Here is a 22,651-nt window from a genome sequence, read left to right as displayed (position 1 = left end):
TGTTGAATACTTTAGACTATTATATTTCACTCTTTAAAAATCAGTAATTCATATGACATGAATTATAATGAGAAAAGAGGAAACTTTCATCTAGACGACTTGGGAGCATAAGCCCTCAAGAATGTTATTTGAAAAGTTATGAACTTCTGTTTTTAATTTACTGAGGTGTTTTGAAAAAACTCCCCCTCTATGCTTGTGGCTGGATTATGATATTAATGCATAGTTGTATACTGTGGTAGGTGAGGAGCTTCACTGCCCAAGCAGGTTATTGGAGTGATATTTTTTCTATAAAAGGGACAGTTCATTTTTGAATACCTGGATCATATAGCATATGTGTTTACTGTTAAAAGGACAAAAAAATATGTGAAGGCAAAGAACAGAGAGTAAAACTGTCTGTTGGATTGTTCTTTATATGTGTATGATCTAAAACCACACAGTGAAGCTTTCAAGTGGAAGACTGTCAGTATGCTTAGATAGCCCTCCATTTGCTGCTGTGGGTACTGAGAGGTTTGCAGCATGTAGCCTGTAACTTGGGGGTAACAACTCAGTTTCACCTCAGGATTCAACTTAGTCTTCAAATCCTTCAGTCTACAAAACAACAGTGGTGCCAAAGCTTAATCTAAAAGCAAAAGGTTCACTGCCAAAATCCATGTTCTCCTTCACTTCTGGGAACTCCTGGTTGTTTTTCAACTTGAAGTAAATGCCAGCTGCAGATTGTGGCAAACTGAATATTTATATTAACTATTGAATATGAAATTTCTGAGGCCTTTATCTGTTAGCGTAGTGGTTAGCTATAGTGGCTCCATGATGCTCTGCAGAATACAAAACCTGCCCACTAAGCCATTAGTATTGATCCTAATGGTAAAAATGCCTCCCTGCCTTCTAATACAGGCGATGGGTCAGATCCCTAATATCCCAAAAAATACTTTTTATACTACAGCTAAAGAGAATGAGGCCTTAGGAGTAACAAGTGAAAGAGGCTTAACTTCTCATGAAGTGTTTATGAGAGTCACGTGGTTGCTACTCACCTGTTCCTCTGTATGTCCTCCTGGCTGTTGGAAGCAGAGAGAAACAGAAAATGGAACGATACCTCTTGCCATATTGCTCAGTGCCTGCTGATGTGTGCTCCAGCAGTCCCCCACTCACTGGCAGGAGAAGGGTTGTTCTAGCGCTCTGTGTGCGACAGACCCAAAGAAGAAATCCTCTGTAGGCTCACTGATTTTCTTAAATATGTGGGTAAACAAGGTAGGGGTGGGTTGTCTGGACCTTACGCATATTCTCTTTTGTAATTTTGTTGAATTTAGGAATATTTTTTCTTGGAATTTATTCCCATAGCCTAAGAATTTATTCCCATGGTCATTTTTTTAACCACCATGCAGATGGCTGACACCTTTCTCACCTTCCATAGCACTGAAACCTCTCTTAAACAGTTACCTAAACTAAGCAACATTTATATCAAAGCTAAGGTTGTGTTTCTTTGTCTATCCACAATGTAAAAGAAGCGAGACAGTGGATGTTTTTGCTGATGAAGCTTCCCATTCAGAAACAGAACTGATAGAAGAAGAAGTGAGGTAATTTTGTTGTGGTTTTGTGCAGGCTCATTGTATTTTTCCTCCAATCTTTAGTACCTCAGCTTATAATTACCATTATGTGTCTCACTGTGGTGTGTTTGCTTGTTAGGAGCTTATAGATGTAGGTTCATGGTGAATGGTATTATTCTGAACCTGTCTGTGGCAATTCCTTCATATGCTCTAGGAGTCCAATTATTACCTCATGGAAGGCCTGAAGAGACATTCGTTTTAATGACTCTTTTATCAACCCATTCGGTAGAGTTAGCCACCCTAGAGACAACTATACTCTGTCTCAATATGGTTTTTAGAAATAAAATGCTGTTAATAACATGACTCTTCATAATGAGGCTGTGGTATGTCTCTCTCTTTTTTGATACTAATTAAAATTCGGCTTCTTGTTACACTTAATCACCACCCAGTCACTCATTGTATTAACTGACTTCATTGTAAAATGCATGACTTCGCTCAAGGAAAAGTCCTGAAGCGTACATGTTCCGCATTTGTATTCTGTAGCTGTTCAGTTACTCAAGGAGAGCTGGGAGGAGTGTGGACTTAATAAGTAGTTCCATCAGGGTATGGATTTTACTTTTAAAATTACCTTGATTTTATGTATTTTAGGATATTGCTAGCAAATATGACTCCTTGCAAACAGATCAATTACATTGTGAAAAAAGGTGGGGGTTGATTAATTTCTGAAAGTAATGGCATGATTAATTGCCTAAGATAGTAGAAGACCAGACTGCTTGATCAAGAAATTCTCTTTTACTCAGCCTAATTTCTCCCCATTGCATCTCTAATGGTAACTTTTTCCATTGCTGTTTTGGCACACTTCTTCAGGTTGTGGGTTAGAAGATATTTTTTTTTTATTACAAACCAAACTTCGTCTAGTTGGTGGAACCTCTGCAAGTACTAATGATGATGTAGATTTTCATCTGACTACAGTCCGACCACTGCGTATGAATCCATCACTATAGCCTAGCTTAGATTTTGACAGACATCCTGAGTCTAATAATAGTTAACAGTGCTACATGGTAATTATAATATCTGGAATGTGGACTTTCCTACAAACAGGAGTACTACCTCTAAAGATAATGCAGTCTGTAAAAACCTAGTCATGTGAGTAAAAATGCTCAATTAAACTGCACAATTAAATGAGTCCTTAGCTTTAGTGAGACTTAATATTATGTCAGCTATTCTTTTCCTCCAAGGTTGATGTATTAATTTACAAAATAACAATATTTTTACCCAGAAATTGTCAGGAAACAGACTATTGCATGGATAGTCATTACTGAGACATTGGAAACATTTCAGCCCATTTATCAAGAGTATGGAGCAAGCCAGATCATACAGGTATAAAAAACTGTATGTTATCAAGAAGCGAACTCAGAAAATTTACCCCCCCCAAAAAAATGTGCATAACAAAATTATTTGCTCCAAACCAGTATCATGCAGAATATTTTATAGTTAATAGAAAAGTCAAAGGTCAACTGAGCTGCTTTTTGACTAACATTACAGGAATTGTGAAGCAGCAGATAGACAGCCATATCAAAGATCCAGATCAACAGAGCAACGTCCTATGCTAGAGCGGACCAACTCCCGCTCCCGATCCACAGAGCGTCCTGACTCAAACCTCATCAGGTCGATGCCTTCATTAATGACTGGAAGATCTGCCCCTCCTTCACCTGCCTTACCGAGGTGAAACAGACAAATCAATCAGACTAATCCCCTTCTGCCCCACCAGCTCACCATTTTATTTTCCCAGTAGCTAATTGGTATCGCCTCATCCTTAGCTGATCACTAGTAGCAATAGATACTAACCCTTTCAGTGCCAACACACTATTTATATTCTACTCTGGATATAATGGTGTGGCTGCCATTGCAAATTGTTTGTTAACAGTATTTAACTACATTTGTTTGTGATTTCTCATTTATCAGGAATCCTGGATGGTTTCCCACATAAAGCACCTCATAACTATCATATTCTTCTCTTACAGAATGAGAAATTGTTTGTGTTCATCAGACATCGCTTATGGAACAGCCATCATAACAACATCAAATGAAACTATTTTTTAAAAAAAAAAAGTTTCTTTAAATGGACTGTACTAACTTTGTGTATTAATTACCATTTTAACCACCATTTTCTCTGACTACATTTTACTGTGCCATAGTCTGTATTGTTCCTGTTTGAGTGCTATACTTTACTGATTGACATTTTGAAGATTTCTATACATTACTCTTAGCTTAAATAAACATAATACAGTAAAAAGATGGGTACATTTTGGTCTAGTTGATGTTCAGTAAAGCCTCTCCTTATTTTAGAACTGCAGAATACATTCTTTTGTTTTCTGAAAGTTAGAGTTAGTAACATCAAATCCCCAGTGAGAGTTAGAGTCAAATACCAGTGTCTTTTCTCAGTTTATTACTTTGTTTAGACAAATCCCTGTAATCTCATTGCCACTTAATGGTAATTTAACCAAATACAAGCTGAGTAAAGATCGTTGAATTTGACTTGTGGATAATTTTATGTGTATGTGGGTATTATATCCATATGCACATGAATATACACACAATACTTTTTCTGGCTTGACCGCAAACAAGCATCTTATAGATGTTCAGCCTTAGTTTGGCTTTCTTTTCTTCTTTTTCATGGAGAGATTTCTCTTTTTAATCAGGTCTTTTTCTGAAAAGAGATAACAGTTTCACTATGGGACTGCAAGGGTCCCAAGTGATCTAAAGCCTACTTAGTCATGTTATCAGTTCTTGACGGTAATTAAGGATTAATTTGTCATTTAATGGCTATGGTTTGTTTTGATATGTCTCATAGGTCACATCCTCGAACTGGGTCTGTTCAGACAAGTCCATCAAGTACTCCAGTAGTAGGGCGAAGGGGCAGGCAGTTACCGCAGCTCCCACCAAAGGGGACGTTGGAGAGAAGTAAGTGTATGGTTTTCTCCTTAATGACGTTGCAAAATTGCTCATGAAGGTCGATTATATTTATTATTTTTCTTCTGGCATTATAGTTGAAATCTCTTGAGTTTTAGTATTGTATTTTGTACTGTATTTTCTTCTATTATGTTTTAATATCTACAATACTCTTGACTGAAATGAATCATCAGCAGTACAATAATCATCAACGGTGCAATACACACGAATCAAGATGGACTAACTATTAGCATGATCCTGTTCCTTTTGAACTCAATAGGTGTTTTGTCATTGACTTCAGCAGGCACAGGAAATGGTCTTTTGTATGTTGTTTAGTGATAAAACTCTGGCCTTTTCGGGAGTTAGGAGCATAGCTGATCACTTGTGGGTTCACACAGACTGTGTTACGGATTGCTAATACAAAACCTCTGCATCTTGAAACAGGAAGAGCAAGAAGAGAGGTAATAATCTTTAAAATAGGAAAGGTCAGCAAGATATTTCATGATTCATGTGTTGCTGATACTGTAAATATGCTTACCTTTAATGCCTTATAAAAGCATTGGTCAATGGAGACACTTTCCAAAATGTTTAGAAACAGAGGTATATAAACACGATAGCAAATACATTTTTCACCCTTCCGCTGCTGATAACTAGATGCGCTGTGCAAAATCAGTCTAAATGGCCATATACACTCCTTTTTTTTAATCCTTTTTAACATGTATATTGTATCTTTTATAAAACTTCTGTTGTTTTTAACCCCTGTGCTTTGGTTCCCTTTTTTTTTTTGTTTGTTTGTTTTGTTTTGTTACTTTCCGTAGACAATGGAGACAAGGAGATAGAATCTTATGAAGGTCTGTACATAAAGGAGGGTTTGTTTTTCACCTGAAAGCCTTTTTGAGAGGCTATATAGGGAAAAATAAACCCAACTGCAATTGATGTTACTTGATTGCACAGACATAGTCAGAATTATTGTCAGAATTATTTAGTCTTTTTTATATTCAGACCTGTGGCTCATAAATTGTACAGGGTTCTACATGAAAAAAAGACAGTATAAATAATACTATCTAAATACAATCATCATTAGAAAAGTACCTAGACTTGTACCCGTTTTTAAATACCAAGGGTTTACACTGCAGCAAATAAGAGTATTTCAGTTAACCTACATATGTATGTACCTTTTCAGGATTAGCATTTCAGGCACATATTTAAATTTAAGCATTTGAGGCTATTTGGCATGTTTAATGTTAGCCATGCATTTAATCAGAACAATGTTTTTATTGCAAATACGTTATAATGTTATACCGTTGCTGAATTACTAGGTAATTTTTCAAATAATATAGGAGCAAAAATTAATTGAGTCAAGATAGTCTTTCAAAAAGTTATAATACTTTTACTTAAAATTAAATCCCCTTATATTTTATACCATTAAATCCATTTAATTTGCTTAATAGCAAGCCACAAGATATCAATTGCAGTCCTTGGTTATACCACTGAGGGTCTATATGTAGTATTACTGTATCTGTCTCATCAGACTTTTTAATTTAGAATTTACAATGTTTATAGTGTTTATTTCCATTTTGGAAGCAAAGCTTCGTGAAAAGAAAACTGTTTTCTCAGGTCATCACCTTAGTATATTCATTTCTTTGTCGTCTCATGTATTGTGAAATGTTTATATGAAATACAGTCTAGATATGCCAGGAAATAATCACATCTAATGACATAATGTTTGCTGTCATTGCTGTATATGCTTTCACGTTTTACCACTCTTCCCTGCTCTTTGCTTAGTATATCTATTTAGACTGTGAGCTCTTTAGGGCAGCAGTTGTGAAGTACTGCATATTTTTACTGTGTTTGATTAGAGAGTGTAGCAGTCTTATTTACATCATAGGTTCTATAGAGAGAAATATAATAAATACAATAAAATAATTATTTTTTATAGGAGTGCTAGAATTGTTTGCTCTGGTAAGTACTGCTGGGACTTGAGGAACTCTATTTGTTTTTACTTGAAGACTGAGTAACATTTTCCTGTACCTCTGTCTAAAGTAGTCTTTTGGAAAATCTGGGTTATGGAAAATTGCCAAATCCACAGATATTAGAGTTTTAATATACAATCAAAGCATCATCAGTGACTCAAGATACAGTAACTAGACATATTTCATGTTGAATTTTATACTTATAAAGGTGGTCAACACTGTAGTTAAAAACATAATCCATAGATACAGCTTTCACACGGTATTCTATATAATTTTCTGTCATGAATTAAGAGCTCATATTCTAATAACAAAATAGTTCTACTTTGCGGCTTTTTCTATCCTTCTTTAGGATTTTCTAATCCTTTTCTTTAAGGGGAATAATCATTTTCTTTAAAAGGAATAATGCTCTACAAGAACAGCAGATTACCTAACTTCTGTCAGTGACAGAATGTTATTATGATTAATAGCAGTTTTTTACTGTGGAGAATTGAATTTTACAAAAAGTTATTTTAAGTAAATGAAATACCAGTGATAAAACCTGAAATTCAGTAGAATCGAAAACACTGACTATAGTAGAAGGGGTTTATGTAATTATTTAACAAATAAAGCAGCAAGTAAACCTGAAAACTTTATAGACATTTGAGTAGATTTTTATGTGTTATTATATGCCCCGGTGATAATCAAAACAGTTGTCTGCTGTTGGGAAGGCTCTATGACCATACCAGAAAATGTCATTGTCACAGAGTAGTCCTTTCTGTTCTTATAGAAGCATATACTTGACTTAAATGAGAGAGGGGATTTTATATTGCATGGAAACATGCTTTGGAGGTTAATCTTTCTGTGTTTTGAAATCAAGGATTTTATTGTTGACCAGATCAAGTTAAAATCATACTGAAAAAAGAGTTAGTAAAAGAGACATTATAGACAAAAAGGAATTGGAAGTCATGTTGGTTTTGTAAAAGAGAAAAAGAAAAACTTCTATGTTTGTAACTCCTACAGTAGTCTCCTTTAGTCTGTATACATTTGAATAATCTGTATTTGTTACAGGGTTGAAACTGCATACCATTTCTTGAAATGTAGTAGAAATGCAGGGACTCAAACAGAAATAAGGGTGTAATTTGCAGCTGGGGAGATTTTTTGTTATAGTGCAGCACTCAGTATAATGTGGAATATGGAGTGCTTATGGCTATGTGACTAGAACTGGAAGGGAAGGAATCTACAGGAAAAAAACCCTCTGGGTAACTGCTTTCCAGATTAGGATCAGAATTAAAAGACATTGATTTGGGGTAGATTTAGTTCAGTGAAATATGCTATGTGGTTGCAGGTTTTTGCTCCAGGACATCTAGCTTTCCCGAGAATAATTTATTTCAAAATTCTGAAATAGCAGAGAAGTTTGCTTTTAAGAAATCTAGCTGTGACTAGCTATGGAGGACCATTCCTAACAGTAGCATATTGACCTATATATCTTTTTCTCAGTGTCCCACATGCTCAGTAGGAGAACATACAAATATCATTAGCTACGTTGCATTTACAGTCTTTACAGTCATGGCATTTTGGCTAATTCCTTAGCTTCCCACAGCTGTCTTGCTCCCAGTATCAGATTTACCTGTTCAGAAGAAAGACTGGGTATCTCTGAAATGCATGTCATTATCTTCTCTAGCCAGAATATACCATAAGCATCTAGGCAGTTTGGGTTTTACTTTAGACTTTGTTAATTTAGTATATTTTCATGTTAGATGGCTGGAAAATAGTTCTGAAAAGAAGTCTGGGACCACTTAAGCTTTTACTGGATTTTTGCTACTGAAATGCCAGAAGACTCTTTTTTTAGCTGAACTTTTGCTTGTCTATTTTTAAGTTATGCTAGAGATAGAGATAACTTGTTTCTAATGAACATTTGTAGAAAAACAACAGTATTATATTGTACTTGTTTTTAGCAGTGAAATGGTTATGTACTTTTAAATGTTCTGTATTATTAGCACTATAGACAATAAGTGAATACTGAAATATTTATAGTTCTTAAGGGTTAACAAGATTTTTTCATTTATATGTGGATATAATATATTTCTTTGTTCTCACCTTGGTAGAAGGATGAACTCAATGGCTGCTTACTGCTAATTAAAATGGAACACCATAAAGTGCTCTTGAAAGTATTCAGTATTAGCCCTTTCAGTTTGTTGTTAATTACTAATCAGAGAAAGAGTATTTTTTCCTAATATGGAACTTTTCTTTTCCTCTTAAAAATAAACATAACCCTTTCTTTCTTCATCCCTACAAAAAGAAAAAAAAATCCCAACCATCCACCCAACCATAAAAACTAGAAAATTATGTCACGCCAAACAAATGTAATAAAACCTTTAAGTATAAAATGAAGTGCTCAGAAATTTAGCAAATAGTAGAGCTCAGTGAGGATTTGCCCTTCTATTTATGCTCTATGGTACAGACTTTAATTACATGATCTCATAATAATCTTGTGTCTTGGGAAAGTTAATTCAGAGGCTGTTAAAGCTGACATTAATGCTGATTAACTGTCCCCTTTTAACTTCAGGTATGGGTGATCTTATTCCAGAATAAAATAATCTACTAATGGAATTAACAGGGGCAGCTGATTAGGTTTAATCAGGGATAGCTATCAGCCATAACTCCAGTTTTTATAAGTCTCAGATAGAATTTCAAATATTTAAAAAGAAAATATCTATACTGTCAAATGCATTGTTGTTGCAACTCATGCAGTATGGAGTGCAATTTATAAGACAGTAATGGTTAGGAAAACACAGATACTATTGACAGACAGAAAGAAATGCTGTTTATTTTAAGGGGTTTTGTCTCATTCAGTATATAATTTCTCTGTTAAATGCGACATAATTTTGCAAAATGAGAAGGAATTTTATTGTGTGTTTTCCAGTGCCCTATCATAGTTCAATGGGAGACAGAGAAAGACCATTATAACGCAATTGCAGAGAATCTGTATTCACATTGGTCATAATTCTATCCTACTCTATCAGCTGTGATTTCACAGGTTTTTAAAAATATATGGCATACAGTAGTTTGTTTTGTAAAAGGTGGTTGGTGACGTGTATAATATAGGAAAGGAACTTTACCTATCTTCAGCTTGGCTAGGAACTTGATGACTTAGTCAAACACAGCAGTATAAAAAATGATGGTACATATATTTGCACCCACCCCCTTTTTGTGTGGTTATTTCTGTGGTACTGACTGTATGATGTTAGACACCTTCGTGCTTGCACGGGGTAACTTGCTTTATGTGCGCTTGACAGGAAAGTAAAGAGAATAGCTTTGTTAACATCAGTAACAAGGCTGCCTTAGGATAATGCATGAATCTACCTTGGGTTTTTGATTTCAGCTAGGAATTGCAAAAATATACCTTTGGGTTTTACTTGTGGATGCTTAGTTCACTCTCCTGAGAGGCGGCAGAGTCCTCAACCCCTGAAGAATATTAAAATATTTTATTTGCACTAGTACAATTTCCATAGAAAAACTTGAACAAATGTTAGTTATAAAACAGGGCTTAGGGTGCTTACTTGAAAGGTTCCAACCTTTCAAGGGAAGTAATTGTTCATAATTTTCTCTTGGATTGGCAAAAGGAGGAATTAAACACCTCTTTCTTCATGCCAGTCAAAGGTCTTACCATCTAGGTCAGAGACTACAAAGGGCATAAAGAAAAATGAGTAGAGAGTCATACAGCTGTGCTCATAACAGCCGTTGTTTGTTTATGTTTCAGGGTACCAACATGCCAAAAACATTTTAGTTCAATTTTACTGGAATTGATTTTTTAAAGTCTTTGGCTACACCTTCTACACATTCTCTCTATGAGAGAAGGTTGACTGTATAGATGGTGTCCCTGCTGAATATTTTAACTGGAATTTTCAATGTCATTATTTCAATTGCAATTTAAATGTCATGATTTTATCACAGAATTATAGAGCAGAATCTCTATGTAGAGATTAGTTTCCATTGCATTGGCTTTGATTTGAAAAATGTGGGAACAGAGAACACAAAAAATCAATAAGTAATCAAAATCTGAACCTTGAAAAGCTACAGTATATTGCATCACATCAAAACAGTCTTTAATGAATAACTGACGTTTAAATTAAAGCAGGCATATGGTACACCAGTTATTCAGCTCCACACTCTCCTATATCATTACTATTGTTACCCTGGTATTAGATGAGCTTTGTCACAAAAGAAAGTTACGGTTCTCTATTAATGACATAAAATAAATATGTTTGTATTGCTTATCATTAATCATATTGTCACCATTGTTTCTAACTATTTCAGTATTCTCTAATATTTAGATATGTTCTAGGCAACTGTAGTTACTGATGGAAAAGTGTCTTTCTTTCTGAATTCTAACTACTCTGAAATCCAGGTATAAAGCATATTAGCTGGCAAATTGAGGATTTTTTTTCCAAGCTGGAAAAACATTTGCATTGTTTCTTCTGCGCTTATTAAGGTACTGAGTATGCCCACTTGCTTACGATTTATACACAATTTTAAATATGCTCTTCAAGAATAGAGGCTTGGACTTTTATTTCCAGAAAAAGCAAAACCAAGCAGAAGATGTTTTTAAACCAATTATCTACCAATATATATCTGCTTTCCCTGCTTTGATACTTATTGTCTGCTTTCCAGTGCTTCAATAATTTAATAAGAAATTGGCAACAAGGGATATTAAGGGCTGCATATGACCATCATTACTTGCAGAAGGATCTCATTGGAGTAAACCAGAGATAATAATGAAAAATAACACAAGAATTTATTTAATCTTTGATTCACTCAAAAAATAATTTATGCCACAGACTGAGGGTTTGTATGTTATTGTGAATGTCTCTTGTTTGATATTTATCTTTTATTTGAACAGCTTGTAACAAAGCATGCATGTTTTTGTCTTGCTTTTTCCCCCCTGTCATACCTTGCTTATACAAATGCAGCAGGAGATGAAGAAAACAAGCGTACTGGAGTTCAGGAATCAGAGGTTGAGGCAGGTCGGTCTGACCACAAGTGCCTATCTATCTCCTTTAGAAATATTTTCCCCTGAGCATGTAGTGAAGCTTTACCAGCCAGCTTGTAAATACATGAAAAGTCAAAATCCAGACAATAATTATATCTTTTTTTTTGTAAGAACAAGACAAACAAATTCCATATAGCATAGTTTATTTACCAGTTTGTGAATGCTAAAAATAGTTCAACCTGCAAAAAATCACTTAACTTTTTTACTTTTTTTAATCCCTCTTTATGAAAGTACTCTGTCACTATGATCAGTCTTAGAAGATCTGGGTGGACACCCCTTAAATGTGATACCCTCTACTTTGCACTGATACTTTTTACAAGCGGAGAAGTAAACACTACAGTATTATGACACTTTTTTTCCCCCTAGTTTGTGTAGGCAGAGTGATGATGCTGAAGAAAAATAGTAGGAAACTGCATTACATGGAAATACTTTGAATATTTTGTATAATATCCCTCATCCTGCTTAGAAGACAGTTCAGTTGGTAGAAAAAGGAAGTTAGTGTGATGAGAACTGATAGATGATGATCAAATCAAACAGATGCAAATGTTTTTTCAACTCAAATATCATGTGATTAAAATATACAACTTTACCTTCTAATTTCAGAAAACACACACCGTACAGGTTCAAAGACATGCAGAGATCTAGAGATTTTTTAAACCATAATTTTTCTGCTCTTAAGTTTCTTTCTCAAAGGAAGAATCATTAAAGCATAAATGTGCATTCACATGCACTGTTAATAGGTTACATTCTGTTATTCCTGTTAATAATTGTCTGTGACAATACATCAACTGTCGAAGAGCAGCACAGATAAGCTTTTCTGGTTATAAATATTTGGGGCTAGACCAATGCTAAACTTAGCTGCTAAAAGTAGGCAGTGCGGTACATACCTCAAGGCCCATGGAGTGAAGCCCAGAGAAGGATAATGCACTAAGGGTATTACTGCAGTTATGTAGAGACAATTAAGTGCTCCAGAAGTGTGGCCCAAAAAAATAACAAGCTGAGCAAGAAACACATTTAGTACTAGCTGGTAGGAAAAATTACTAGCTAAACATAAGTATGCCTAAAATGCCATCCCTGCTTAAAAGTGTAAGTGCCTGAATCATAGTTTATTTGCAATCCCATGCCCTGGACCCTACTCCCATTGCTATTTAAGAGAAGAAAATATGGATCACTATTTTCTTCTTAAAACAAAGTCAGGAATAATTGCTGTGATAGGGCTCATTACTTGTTCAGAAATCTGGATGCTAGAGTAATTTAAAGATTTGGGAGCTGGAAAATAGGATTATTATTTTTTTTTCAAATTGTAGTTTTCACTTAAGCATCCAAAGTGTCCTTTAAGATCTTTGCCTTCCCATTTTTCATTGTAGTACAGTTCACATTTTTCTTGCTTTTGTTATGGTTCTGTCCCTAAGTCTGTATTGTTCACTGGTGTGTGTACTGTGTACTGGTCACTCTGTGTGTTTTGTGATAACTCAAGCATAGTGCATGGAATTGTGCTAACATAGTTTGCAAAATATTTGTGTGTGCTATAGTTATGTTGTTCATCATAGTAGCTGTTCCAATTGTTAATCATCATTGTCTGTTTTTAATGTTATAAAGATTATGAGGAAAAACATCAAAACCCACCTGTTAATGGGCGAAAAGGCAAGTTGATGATGATATTGCTAGTGAATTGTGGGTGTTTGAGAAATTTTACTTATTTTTTGCTGCATGTGTGTGTGTTGCTTAGTTCTACTAGTTCAAAATTAGTAAGTTTATGTATGTTCAATTTTAATGTGTTGTTTTACTTCTTGCACTTAAAATAATTATTTTCAACTGTGGTTTTAAAATCTTTCTTGGAATCAAAAGCTCCAGAATTTTTTTTTTTACAGCTAACTGTATTACTGAAGATGTAGTTTACACCACCTAGATATGTGATCATGTTGCCTATTTAGAACTAGTGGGATAGTTTCTGTGCTTTTGTTCATTTAGGAATTCCCAGTCTGCCTTGCCCTAAGAGACCAAGTGCAGTTTGCAGATATCTGCAAAATTGTCTGCATTGTCTTCCACTTTTTACCAGGTCTATATACTTTTGCATCACTTGGCTATATGTTTTACAAGTTTGGCACATTTTTTCTAGTCACAGGAGAGCTGGACCATTTTAATCAGCATATACTGGTAAAGAAAGGCTTATGTTATTAACAATCATCTCTATTGTCTACTTCTTATTATGTTCGATATTCTCTTCTATTTCAAATGCTGTAGAAATAAGCTTAATTCAAAGCACTGAAATGTTAACATGGAGATTTAGATTTATTATCTATAAATAGAACAGGAAAGTTGCAATGAACAACCACAGCTTACTTTGAAGTTTTATTTGAGTTCATGCTTCTAAATTGCTTTGATAATTTTGAAGAAATCTGTTATTATTTTTCCATGTACTTCTAAAGCCATATTGCATATAGACTTTGTCTCATCAATATCTTCCGCCAGTGAATGAAATATCATCTAGATAGTGCCTTGGCTTTATTAAAATTTGGATATTCACTCTTACACTTCCATCTCTACCAGGAGCCCACGTGGGGAATAGCTCCAGTTACACTATTATGGGGTATTCCTACCTTTCTCTTCCCTAGAATAACTTAGCAGAGGGAATACAGGTATCAGGAGAGCAGGGATTCAGTTTTGCCTGTGCTAGTTCATTGTGTTGCAGGGAAAACCACACCGTTTTCAATATGCAGCTTATTATCCAGTGTAGACAGACTGAATGAGGTGTCTTTGCAGAGAGGGCGCTGTGTCGGCAGCCTGGCAGAGCAATGCACTGGGTCACCTCCCTTACTCTCGTGGCTGTGCACAGTCCTGAGTGAATTCAAATGCTGGAAGCCTGCTGATGTAACTGTAATGCATGCTAATTACCAGATAGTTCAGTGTCTTATACTTTTAAGACCCAAATTCCAATCCTGGTAAAGTTGGAGGCTTTTGCCACTGACTTGATGAGGTTGACAAACCAATAATCAGTGATTAAGTCAGGCCAGAGCTGTTTTTGTTCTCAGTTTCTCATCTTCCACTCCTTCAACAAAACCAATATTTTATATACTTAATTATAGAGCCTGAAGGATGTACTTTACACAATAAAATAAATACTACTAACCTGTATTTAAGATAGTTTGTTTTCATATATTTATTAATTTCTCTAAGGTGTGCATTTTATGTTTTAGAAGTTTCTTCTGCAGAGCTCTTTTACTCCAAAAGAATGGTCTGTGCCTAATATTCAGTTTCAAATATTTATTACCAAAACCACTATCCCTTTCAATTTTTCCTCAGGTCTTTTACATTTCTCTTTCATGTACTTTGTATGACACCTTTCGATTATTTGAGTTTGTGAGAAAAGGCTCCAGGTAATTCTGTCCTTTACTGTCTTAATTTAGGGTGCATAAAAGATGATATAGTTACCCAAAGCAAAATTTTAAGCCTTTCAGGTTACCAGTTCCCTCACTCGTTACAATATTTTACATAATTACACAACAGCTTTGTCTATGTTACGGGAATCAGGAATGCTTTCCAGTTCTCATCTCCCAGGTTGAGAAGTGTCTGGATCCTATTTGTATCTTGAGTCCATACCAAGACAAGACCCAAGTCACCGAGTCCTCCCCTTTCCATGCACTCAGGTTTCTGCACGCATGGGAGCCCCACCACTCTGTGAACAGTCTGGATGCCTGGAGGACTAGAATTGAAAGTGTGCTGTATTCCAGACTTGCTACACTGTTTAGACACAATCTAAAGAATTTAGGTGACTGAAAGGCAAACTAGGCAGAATAAAGGGACCCCAGTCAAAGAAGTTATGACAGATGGACCTGCTTAACTGACTTGCAGAAATAGTGTATAGATACACTTTTTTGAAAAACAATCATGTGGCTGTCATGCCAGAGGGAAGTCTCATCCTGCTGACTGCCCTGAGCATCTTCTTCCATCTAAGACCATTTGGCATTCCCGGAAATGGGGCCTACATTTTGCCTGAACTACTAAACATGACTGCCATGAGTCTTGTGTGCTCTCTGTTCCCCTGGCCCACTGACTCTAGACTTCGCTAAGCGACCATGATGGCTCCTGAATTTTGCATGAAAAATGATACTGAATATGTGGTTTATGTGTGCTGTGAGAATACTTAACATATTCATATGCGTTATGAATACCTAGAGTAATACTACATTTTAATTAAATTCTAGTTCAAGCAAAGTAAGGTTTAAGTAAGACATAGACCTGTTGAGACTGTGGTAGTTGTAGGCAGGCACATAACTGCAATCTGCACGCTGGGAAAACTGTGAAATAAAAAAAATACAATACGACAACACAAAACAGTAGAAGTACCCATAAGATGCAAATTCTCCAGACTGAAGAACCTACATTCTGCTGAAATTCCTTATGATATAGGTGACTATTTTACAAATTTAACTCCAGGGAAATATGACAGATGAGAAAGAGTCAAACTATTAACTTGTCCATAAATAGTTTCAAATTTGACTTATTTAAGGTGAGGTGGCATCTTTCAAAACTACATCACAATATAAAATAGCATTTCTAAGACTGGTACATGACAATGTGATGTCATTTTGTCTGCTAGTCAAACATAGTTTGTCTGGTTACTAATCTAACATTTTACAAGTAATGCTGAAAAATAGCACAGGTGTTTTGTTGTGGACAGCATTTGCATGTAAAGATGCATGTAAAGTTTGCATGTAAATTTGCATGTAAATTTGAGCAATAAGAAAACTTATATGTTATTAATTACTAGTAACTGATATTCTGAAGAACCTAGAGCTTTCTGAAGAAACAAATCTATATTTTTCATCTTTCTGTAAGCCATTTATTGTATTTTCTTTATTGGTTGGTATTAGTGCTTAAAACTACTGGCTTATTTTCAGAACTGTTTTTTGAACTGAATAATTTTTTAACATTTTAGAATTGTGCTATAAACTTCAATCTTAACTGCACTTAAAAAGGGTAGAACACCTGTGATTGCTTGCAGAGCTTTTTGTGTGTGTGTGTTTGTGTGAGAGAGATGTATGGTGATACAATAATAAATTACCTTTCTGCATAGAAAATAATTGAAGACTTGCTATAGGATTGCACCCTTCTCAGTAAAGAATAAGAATAACCTGGAAAAAAAGAAACCTATACCAAGCTAAACCTTACATCCGGCATGCTGCAGGGTGGATTTGTAGGCTGTTCACTTCTCCTTGCGTACACAGAGCACTCACTGACACCCAGGGAATGGGAATGCAAACTGAACAGAGACTATGGGAGAGAGGTGCAGAGCAGAAGCTTGCATTTTGCTCCACATTTATGTTGGCCATTACTTGTAATTTGCTTTATTTAAATACATTAATCATTAGACTCTGGAGATATTTCGACTTTCTTTGAGTTTACCTTGCATAGCAGTATGAGGGTAGCCGTACCGAGTATGACTGAAAATCCATCTAGCCCAGTGTCTGGTCCTCAGCAGACCAGGCATGGATGCTGGGGGAAAGGACTATGAGCAGAACAAGTGTGTAGTAGTGCTTATCCAGGATACTGGATCCCCAGTCTCCTACAGCTTGTGAATCTACAGAAACATCAGTGGTACTTTTACATGGTGTCTTCGTCTCCCTCATAGGCGCTCTGCACCCTTTCTCCCACCTTACATCAGTCCTGCCAACAGAAACCTGCAGTTCTTATCCAAACAGGTGACTCAGTAGAGATATTCTTCTGAGATATTCAAAATACGCCTGTTGATTATAGGCTAGCGGGCCAGCTGTATTGCATTCGTTTCTAATGTGTTTCAGGCATATAGCCAGAAGAGGGAGCAAAACTGCCATATTTTAAAAACATATAAGAAGATATGAAACAAACAAACAAATCCTTCCCCTGCCCCAAACAGTCCTGGAAAAAAAGCCTTGATAGTGGCCGTAAAATAATATATTTACTTTGCAATATTTAAATATACTTTACTAAATATGAATATACACATATTTAAAGTACTACTAACTGACTGTATTTTTTCTTCTGACTAATCTGGTGCATTTAAGTTTTTCTGGTGTTTCTTCATGTTTTACAACTCTATTACATTTATAAAAGCAGCAACGTGATACTTTGATTTTTAGCTAAACGTAGGCTGTGACCTTACTGATACTGCAACAAGTAGTCTCTGTGACCTTGCTTGAGTACATCTACAGTTTTTCTTTAAAATAAGCAAAAGAAGATTCAAATCAATTTATTCCCCATATAGAGGGATCCACTAGTAAAACATTTTAAATTTAAGCTTAGAACAGAATTGATGGGATTTGCAGCTAGAGAGTATGATGAGAAGAGACTGCTACTGGACTGGATTGTTAAGTGATTTACAGCTACAAATAATTAAGGTAGCCTTGAAGTCAATTTGAAGAAAACATTTCTGGAGTAAAGGAATAACCTACAGTGCACTATCATTTTTGTTACACTAGTAATGATAATATTAAATGTAGATATGTGGCAATATTTTTTATTGCCTACCTAATGACTTCCATTAAAGTTCTTTTAATGTATTCCACTTCAGCCCCAGGGAATGAAGCCCAGGGTTTTTTTGCAGAATGTGTAGTTCAGTAAGGAAGATGAAATCAAAATAGTAAATAATTAAGATATGTCAGAATTTTTATTGGAATGCTGTTTTAGTTAAAACCACGGTATAAGAGATGCTTGCATAGCCTTTTATGAACAACAATTTATTTATTTTAAAATGTTATTAACATATGCCAGCATTCATTTGTTGATTTGGCACAAATTTGCAAACTACTTTTATGTGAAGGGTGTGTGTGTGTGTGTGTGGGTGAAGGGGGTGTGTGTGTGTGTGTGTGCACGTGTGTGAAGGGTGAGTGTAAGGGGAGTGCGTGTGTGTGCATGCTCACTGTTTGTCTGGCTCATAAAACGCACAAGGGAGAAGTGCTGTCCTTGCCTTTATACTGTCCACACTTTACCAGCATTTAGGACAATGCTCTAAGATGCAAGACCCAAATTCATTTCACTCTTCAGAGGAAACACAGATCATCACATCTCAGAGGAATGCCTTGAGCTCTAATGTATAGAATCATTCTTTAAAATATTCTTCCAGTGTATGGAGGACAAAATGTAGATCAGCTGTTACTGTGTCAAAAGAGGAAGCTAAAAAATGGTGTCCTCAGATTTGCTGGAGAGACAGGAGGTCTTGCTCTAAATCTGTCAGAAAAAGACGATATGTGTTGTTATTTGTCTTCAGATATTGGATGACTCTTGTTCCTGTTACAGCAGGGTAGGGGAACATCAGCGCTGTTTTACTGAGGCATCTGAAGGTTTCTCTGATGTAGGAGCAGCAGCAGTCTGGCATAAAGCCTTCATTGCTGACTTTGTGTCACTTGGAGCTGGCCTTGATGCCATTAGCAGCATGCTGGTGGTGCAAGGTGGGACTGGATTCCTTCCAGATATGATGTAGTATGTCTGGGACAATTCATGTATCATGACTTGAGGCCATTTGCTTTCCCCTAGCAGTGGTTTGACACAGCTGAGAATATTTCTCTCTGTGTGAACTCTTGAGACTGATGGCTTTTTTAAAATTTTCTTAGGGACTTTGTTTTGTAAATTAAAACTTGTATAACATGAATTTAGCCTTTTCTATGTCTTTAATTAATTCTTCTTCTTCTTGTATTCTTAATGCATGAGTTAAAGATCTTGAGTATTTTGTTCAAAACATAGTTTCTCAGCTTTTGACAGTTTATGCCACGGTTCTACTGGCTTGTTATTGTGCTGTTTTGTGTTTAGGAAGCACTAGCCAAATCCTCTTTTGACTCATTTTTACAGTAGTTGTCACTATACATTATTAAGAACATAATTCCTTTCTGAGCATTCATCTTATAAAATTAAAAATAGAAAGAAGTTCTGGGGATTTTTAATTTGCAGGAAAAGATGACTAAATTAAGTATGTCCTAATGAAAAAGTGAAGACTTTATGATAACCTAATTAAAAGTCTAAAACTAGAAATGCACTGATAAAAATTGGTTCACAGAAATTTTAGGTGCTGAAAAGAATATAAAAGCTGAGTGGATTTAATACAAAAAGACAAAATCAGGTAAAAGAGAAAGTATATAAAAATGTTTCAAGCAAAGGGTAATTGTGAAAAGGGCTATTACTACTGTCTGTAGTATGGAGAAAAGAAAGGAGGGGAGTAGCATTTGCATAAGAAAACTCCTCATCATTAGGATGTGGTATTTTGCTGCATCATCTTGTACTTCTGCAGTTTGCTGCATCATTCCAGTTCAACTGCAACATTCCTGGTGCTAAGTCAGCATGTTTAGAAATTCAGAAAAACTGGAGATATGCAACTACTCTTATCATATATTATTTCCATATTTTTAATATTTTGCATATTGAATATTCTAAACAAAAATGTAAGAAATGCTGAAGTTGTACTTAACACTAGATGTGCTGGAGCACGCTACCCCCCTCTCCCAGGCAGCACAAGTGAGTATCATTCGCAAGAGGGAATGGCACACAACCAAGCGTCATCCTGACGTGCAGCGGGGAGAGCCCAGCTACATAATTCACTGTGGTGGGCAGTGGCCCGGGGGTGGGTGCAACAACTGCATCTAATGAAACAACTACATCTAAAGATTGTATCTTTCATACTGATGGGAAAAATCTGGATCAGTGCACCTGTCAAATCCTTCTAGCCTCAAAGATGCATCAGATAACTAAAATATTCTGACTCGAGTCTCATATTTCATATAATCTATATGAGGTCTTTTTGTATAAATATTCAGTAATTTTACACCTTTCTTTATACATAAGTCAAAACTGATTATCACAACAGAAGACAAATTGAAGTTCATTTGTATGGGAAGTGAGAGTGGTAAGAGGTGAATGATGAATTAGAAAACTGTATGGTTTCTTACCAAATATTTACAATTTGACCAAAGTTGACTTTGGTTAAAACAACAAGGGGATAGATGGTGGCCCTTTGCCTTGGGGGAAAAAAAAGAGATTTTAGAGACTATAATGCATATTTGTCTAACCAGAGAGGATATGGGCAGCACTGACATTTAGCATTTTGCCTATTCAGCAGCATCTCTTACTAGTTCCCAAACAGAAAGCTCTCATCTAACAACATATTTTCTTAGCTTTGTAGAGCATGGAGATGGAAATGGAATTAGAAAATGGTGAAGAAAAGGTTAAATGTTGGAGTAAATCTAATAGATATATCTATTTTTATTTCTCAGTTGAAATAATAACCATTACTAGTCAAGCTCTTGCAATGTTCTAGAAGTCAATGAAGCTTTTCACCTGGAGTACCTCCAATCTGCAAATACTCAGTCTAAGAATTGTACTTAACTGCTGATAAAATTAAGCAGCCATTTGAATTTACTGCTGACATGCTGTAAGAATAACTAAAGCTATAGAAGGTTGGTCATTGGAACATTTTCTGAAAGTGTTTACATGCTCATACTATCGCTTTTAGTATAAACACAAAGAAGTAGCTTGTCTTGCTTTTTATAATAGTTTTTTTGTTTTGTTTTTTTTAAGGTTAACACATGGCAAAGATATTTATTCAAAGAGTTATATTCTTATTCAATATTTATTTCTTCATGTTTGTCAATTCAAGTGTTATTATAGAAGCACTTATAGAGTGCTCCCAAATGGGTTAACTATTTTCTAGATACTTAGCTCTCAAAAAATTAGCAAGGCTTAGGAAAGCTTTTCTTTTGGTAGGGAACTTTGGTATGATAAGTGATTTTGGTGACTGAGCAAACTACAGTTTTTAAGTCCAGAACTGAATCAGGAGTTCTGAGAAAGAACTCTGATCGAGAAGGCCTTGTCTTCTAAAACTGCCATAAAGCTGGCGTGGAAATCACTCTGGGCTTCCTGATATTCTTCAGTATTTAGACTATTCGTTATATATCCTGACAAAATCCTATGGTTGAGATTACTGTCTGCCTACTTTTTATTTTATTCTAAGTATCTCCACTATTGGATCTAAATGCTTGTCTAATGTTGTTTTTTCCTAGCGGTGACCATTCCTTAAATTCAAAGGTAGTTTTACTAAGGTCATTGAAATTTTTTTGTGTGTTAGTTAAGAAGAAACTTCTGGACTCATCTAAGAAAAAGGAAGCATAGATGGCATCAGTAAATATTTTGTTGCTAAATGTGTATTTTCATAGAGAAAAAGAAAGAATCGCATTTTTGTTAGGAAGAAACATAATAAGATTTTATTTCCACATTTTGGAAACAGAATGTTCCTTTTGAAATTTCTTATTAGTACATACTACACGTGGTACTTCAAAGATGACAGTTTCTGTTTCAGCATGCATATCTGTGGTGTCATGAAATCATTATATTGACAATTATATTGATGTATTACTTGAAGCCTACACCTCCATCATTTTCAAAAATCAAAGCCACCTTTTATAGGACAGCAGCCTGTCATAGAACAACAACAGCCACAGATAAGAAGGCTGCAGGATGCCTACAGATAACATTTTTACATGTCTACATTTTGAATGCCAGATATCCATCAGTCTCATTTTAAAAAAGAAAAAAAAGTCATAGGCTAACATCACTTTATGTCAAATTATTTTGAATTTATAAGATTGAAAATGTATTCCATATCTATCGTATTCTTCTCCATCACTGCCTATTTCTGTGACCATAGAAGTGATTATATCTGTGGGCAATGGCTGTGAGGAACTTTGCGCTTTGCAGGATTAGCAAAATAAGCAGATTCTTAACAGCCCAAAGCAAAAATGGAATTTAGGGTATTGAATCTGTCTAGTTAATTGGTCTAGATTTCATTTTGGCATGAGATACCGGAAGGTTTAAAATGTATAGTATTATGCTAACCACCCAGTTTAATTGTCAGAAGATGGAGCATTAAAGTGTAGACCAAAAATATCTGACAACCTCAGAAAGACTAATGTCTTGCAAGTGTAGAGAATGGAGTCTCTGTCTGGAGGAGAGTGTACGTGCTCCTTTTCATAGCTCTTTTTCTGAGCGGTTAGGTCAGAAATGCCAATTTCAGGGTACAGGATCCATAATTAGCAAGAGAGTTTTTACTGAGTAACTTAATCTGCCTAAAATAAAAACTGAATTTAAATCAAATCCCAGATTTAGAAAGTAAATCCAACCTAGTTTTGGCTTAA

General features: G+C 35.4%; 1 protein-coding gene across 41 annotated transcripts in view; it reads left to right on the top strand.

Annotated features, from left to right (window-relative positions):
• RIMS2 (regulating synaptic membrane exocytosis 2) overlaps positions 1 to 22,651 on the top strand; it is a 515,547-nt gene that overhangs the window by 363,556 nt on the left and 129,340 nt on the right. For 14 of the 41 annotated variants that reach the window (XM_076329268.1, XM_076329296.1, XM_076329272.1 and 11 more), the window contains 2 exons: positions 3,087 to 3,266; positions 4,396 to 4,505. In XM_076329268.1, the coding sequence (XP_076185383.1) occupies positions 3,087 to 3,266; positions 4,396 to 4,505 (290 nt within the window). Of the gene's footprint in view, positions 1 to 1,499; positions 1,572 to 3,086; positions 3,267 to 4,395; positions 4,506 to 5,311; positions 5,345 to 22,651 lie in introns of all 41 variants that reach the window. The other 27 variants (XM_076329271.1, XM_076329287.1, XM_076329298.1 and 24 more) reach the window with 5 other exon arrangements.

This window comes from Aptenodytes patagonicus, chromosome 2 (genome assembly GCF_965638725.1).
Source record: "Aptenodytes patagonicus chromosome 2, bAptPat1.pri.cur, whole genome shotgun sequence".
NCBI lineage: Eukaryota > Metazoa > Chordata > Aves > Sphenisciformes > Spheniscidae > Aptenodytes > Aptenodytes patagonicus.
This window is presented reverse-complemented; position numbering and strand designations above follow the sequence as displayed.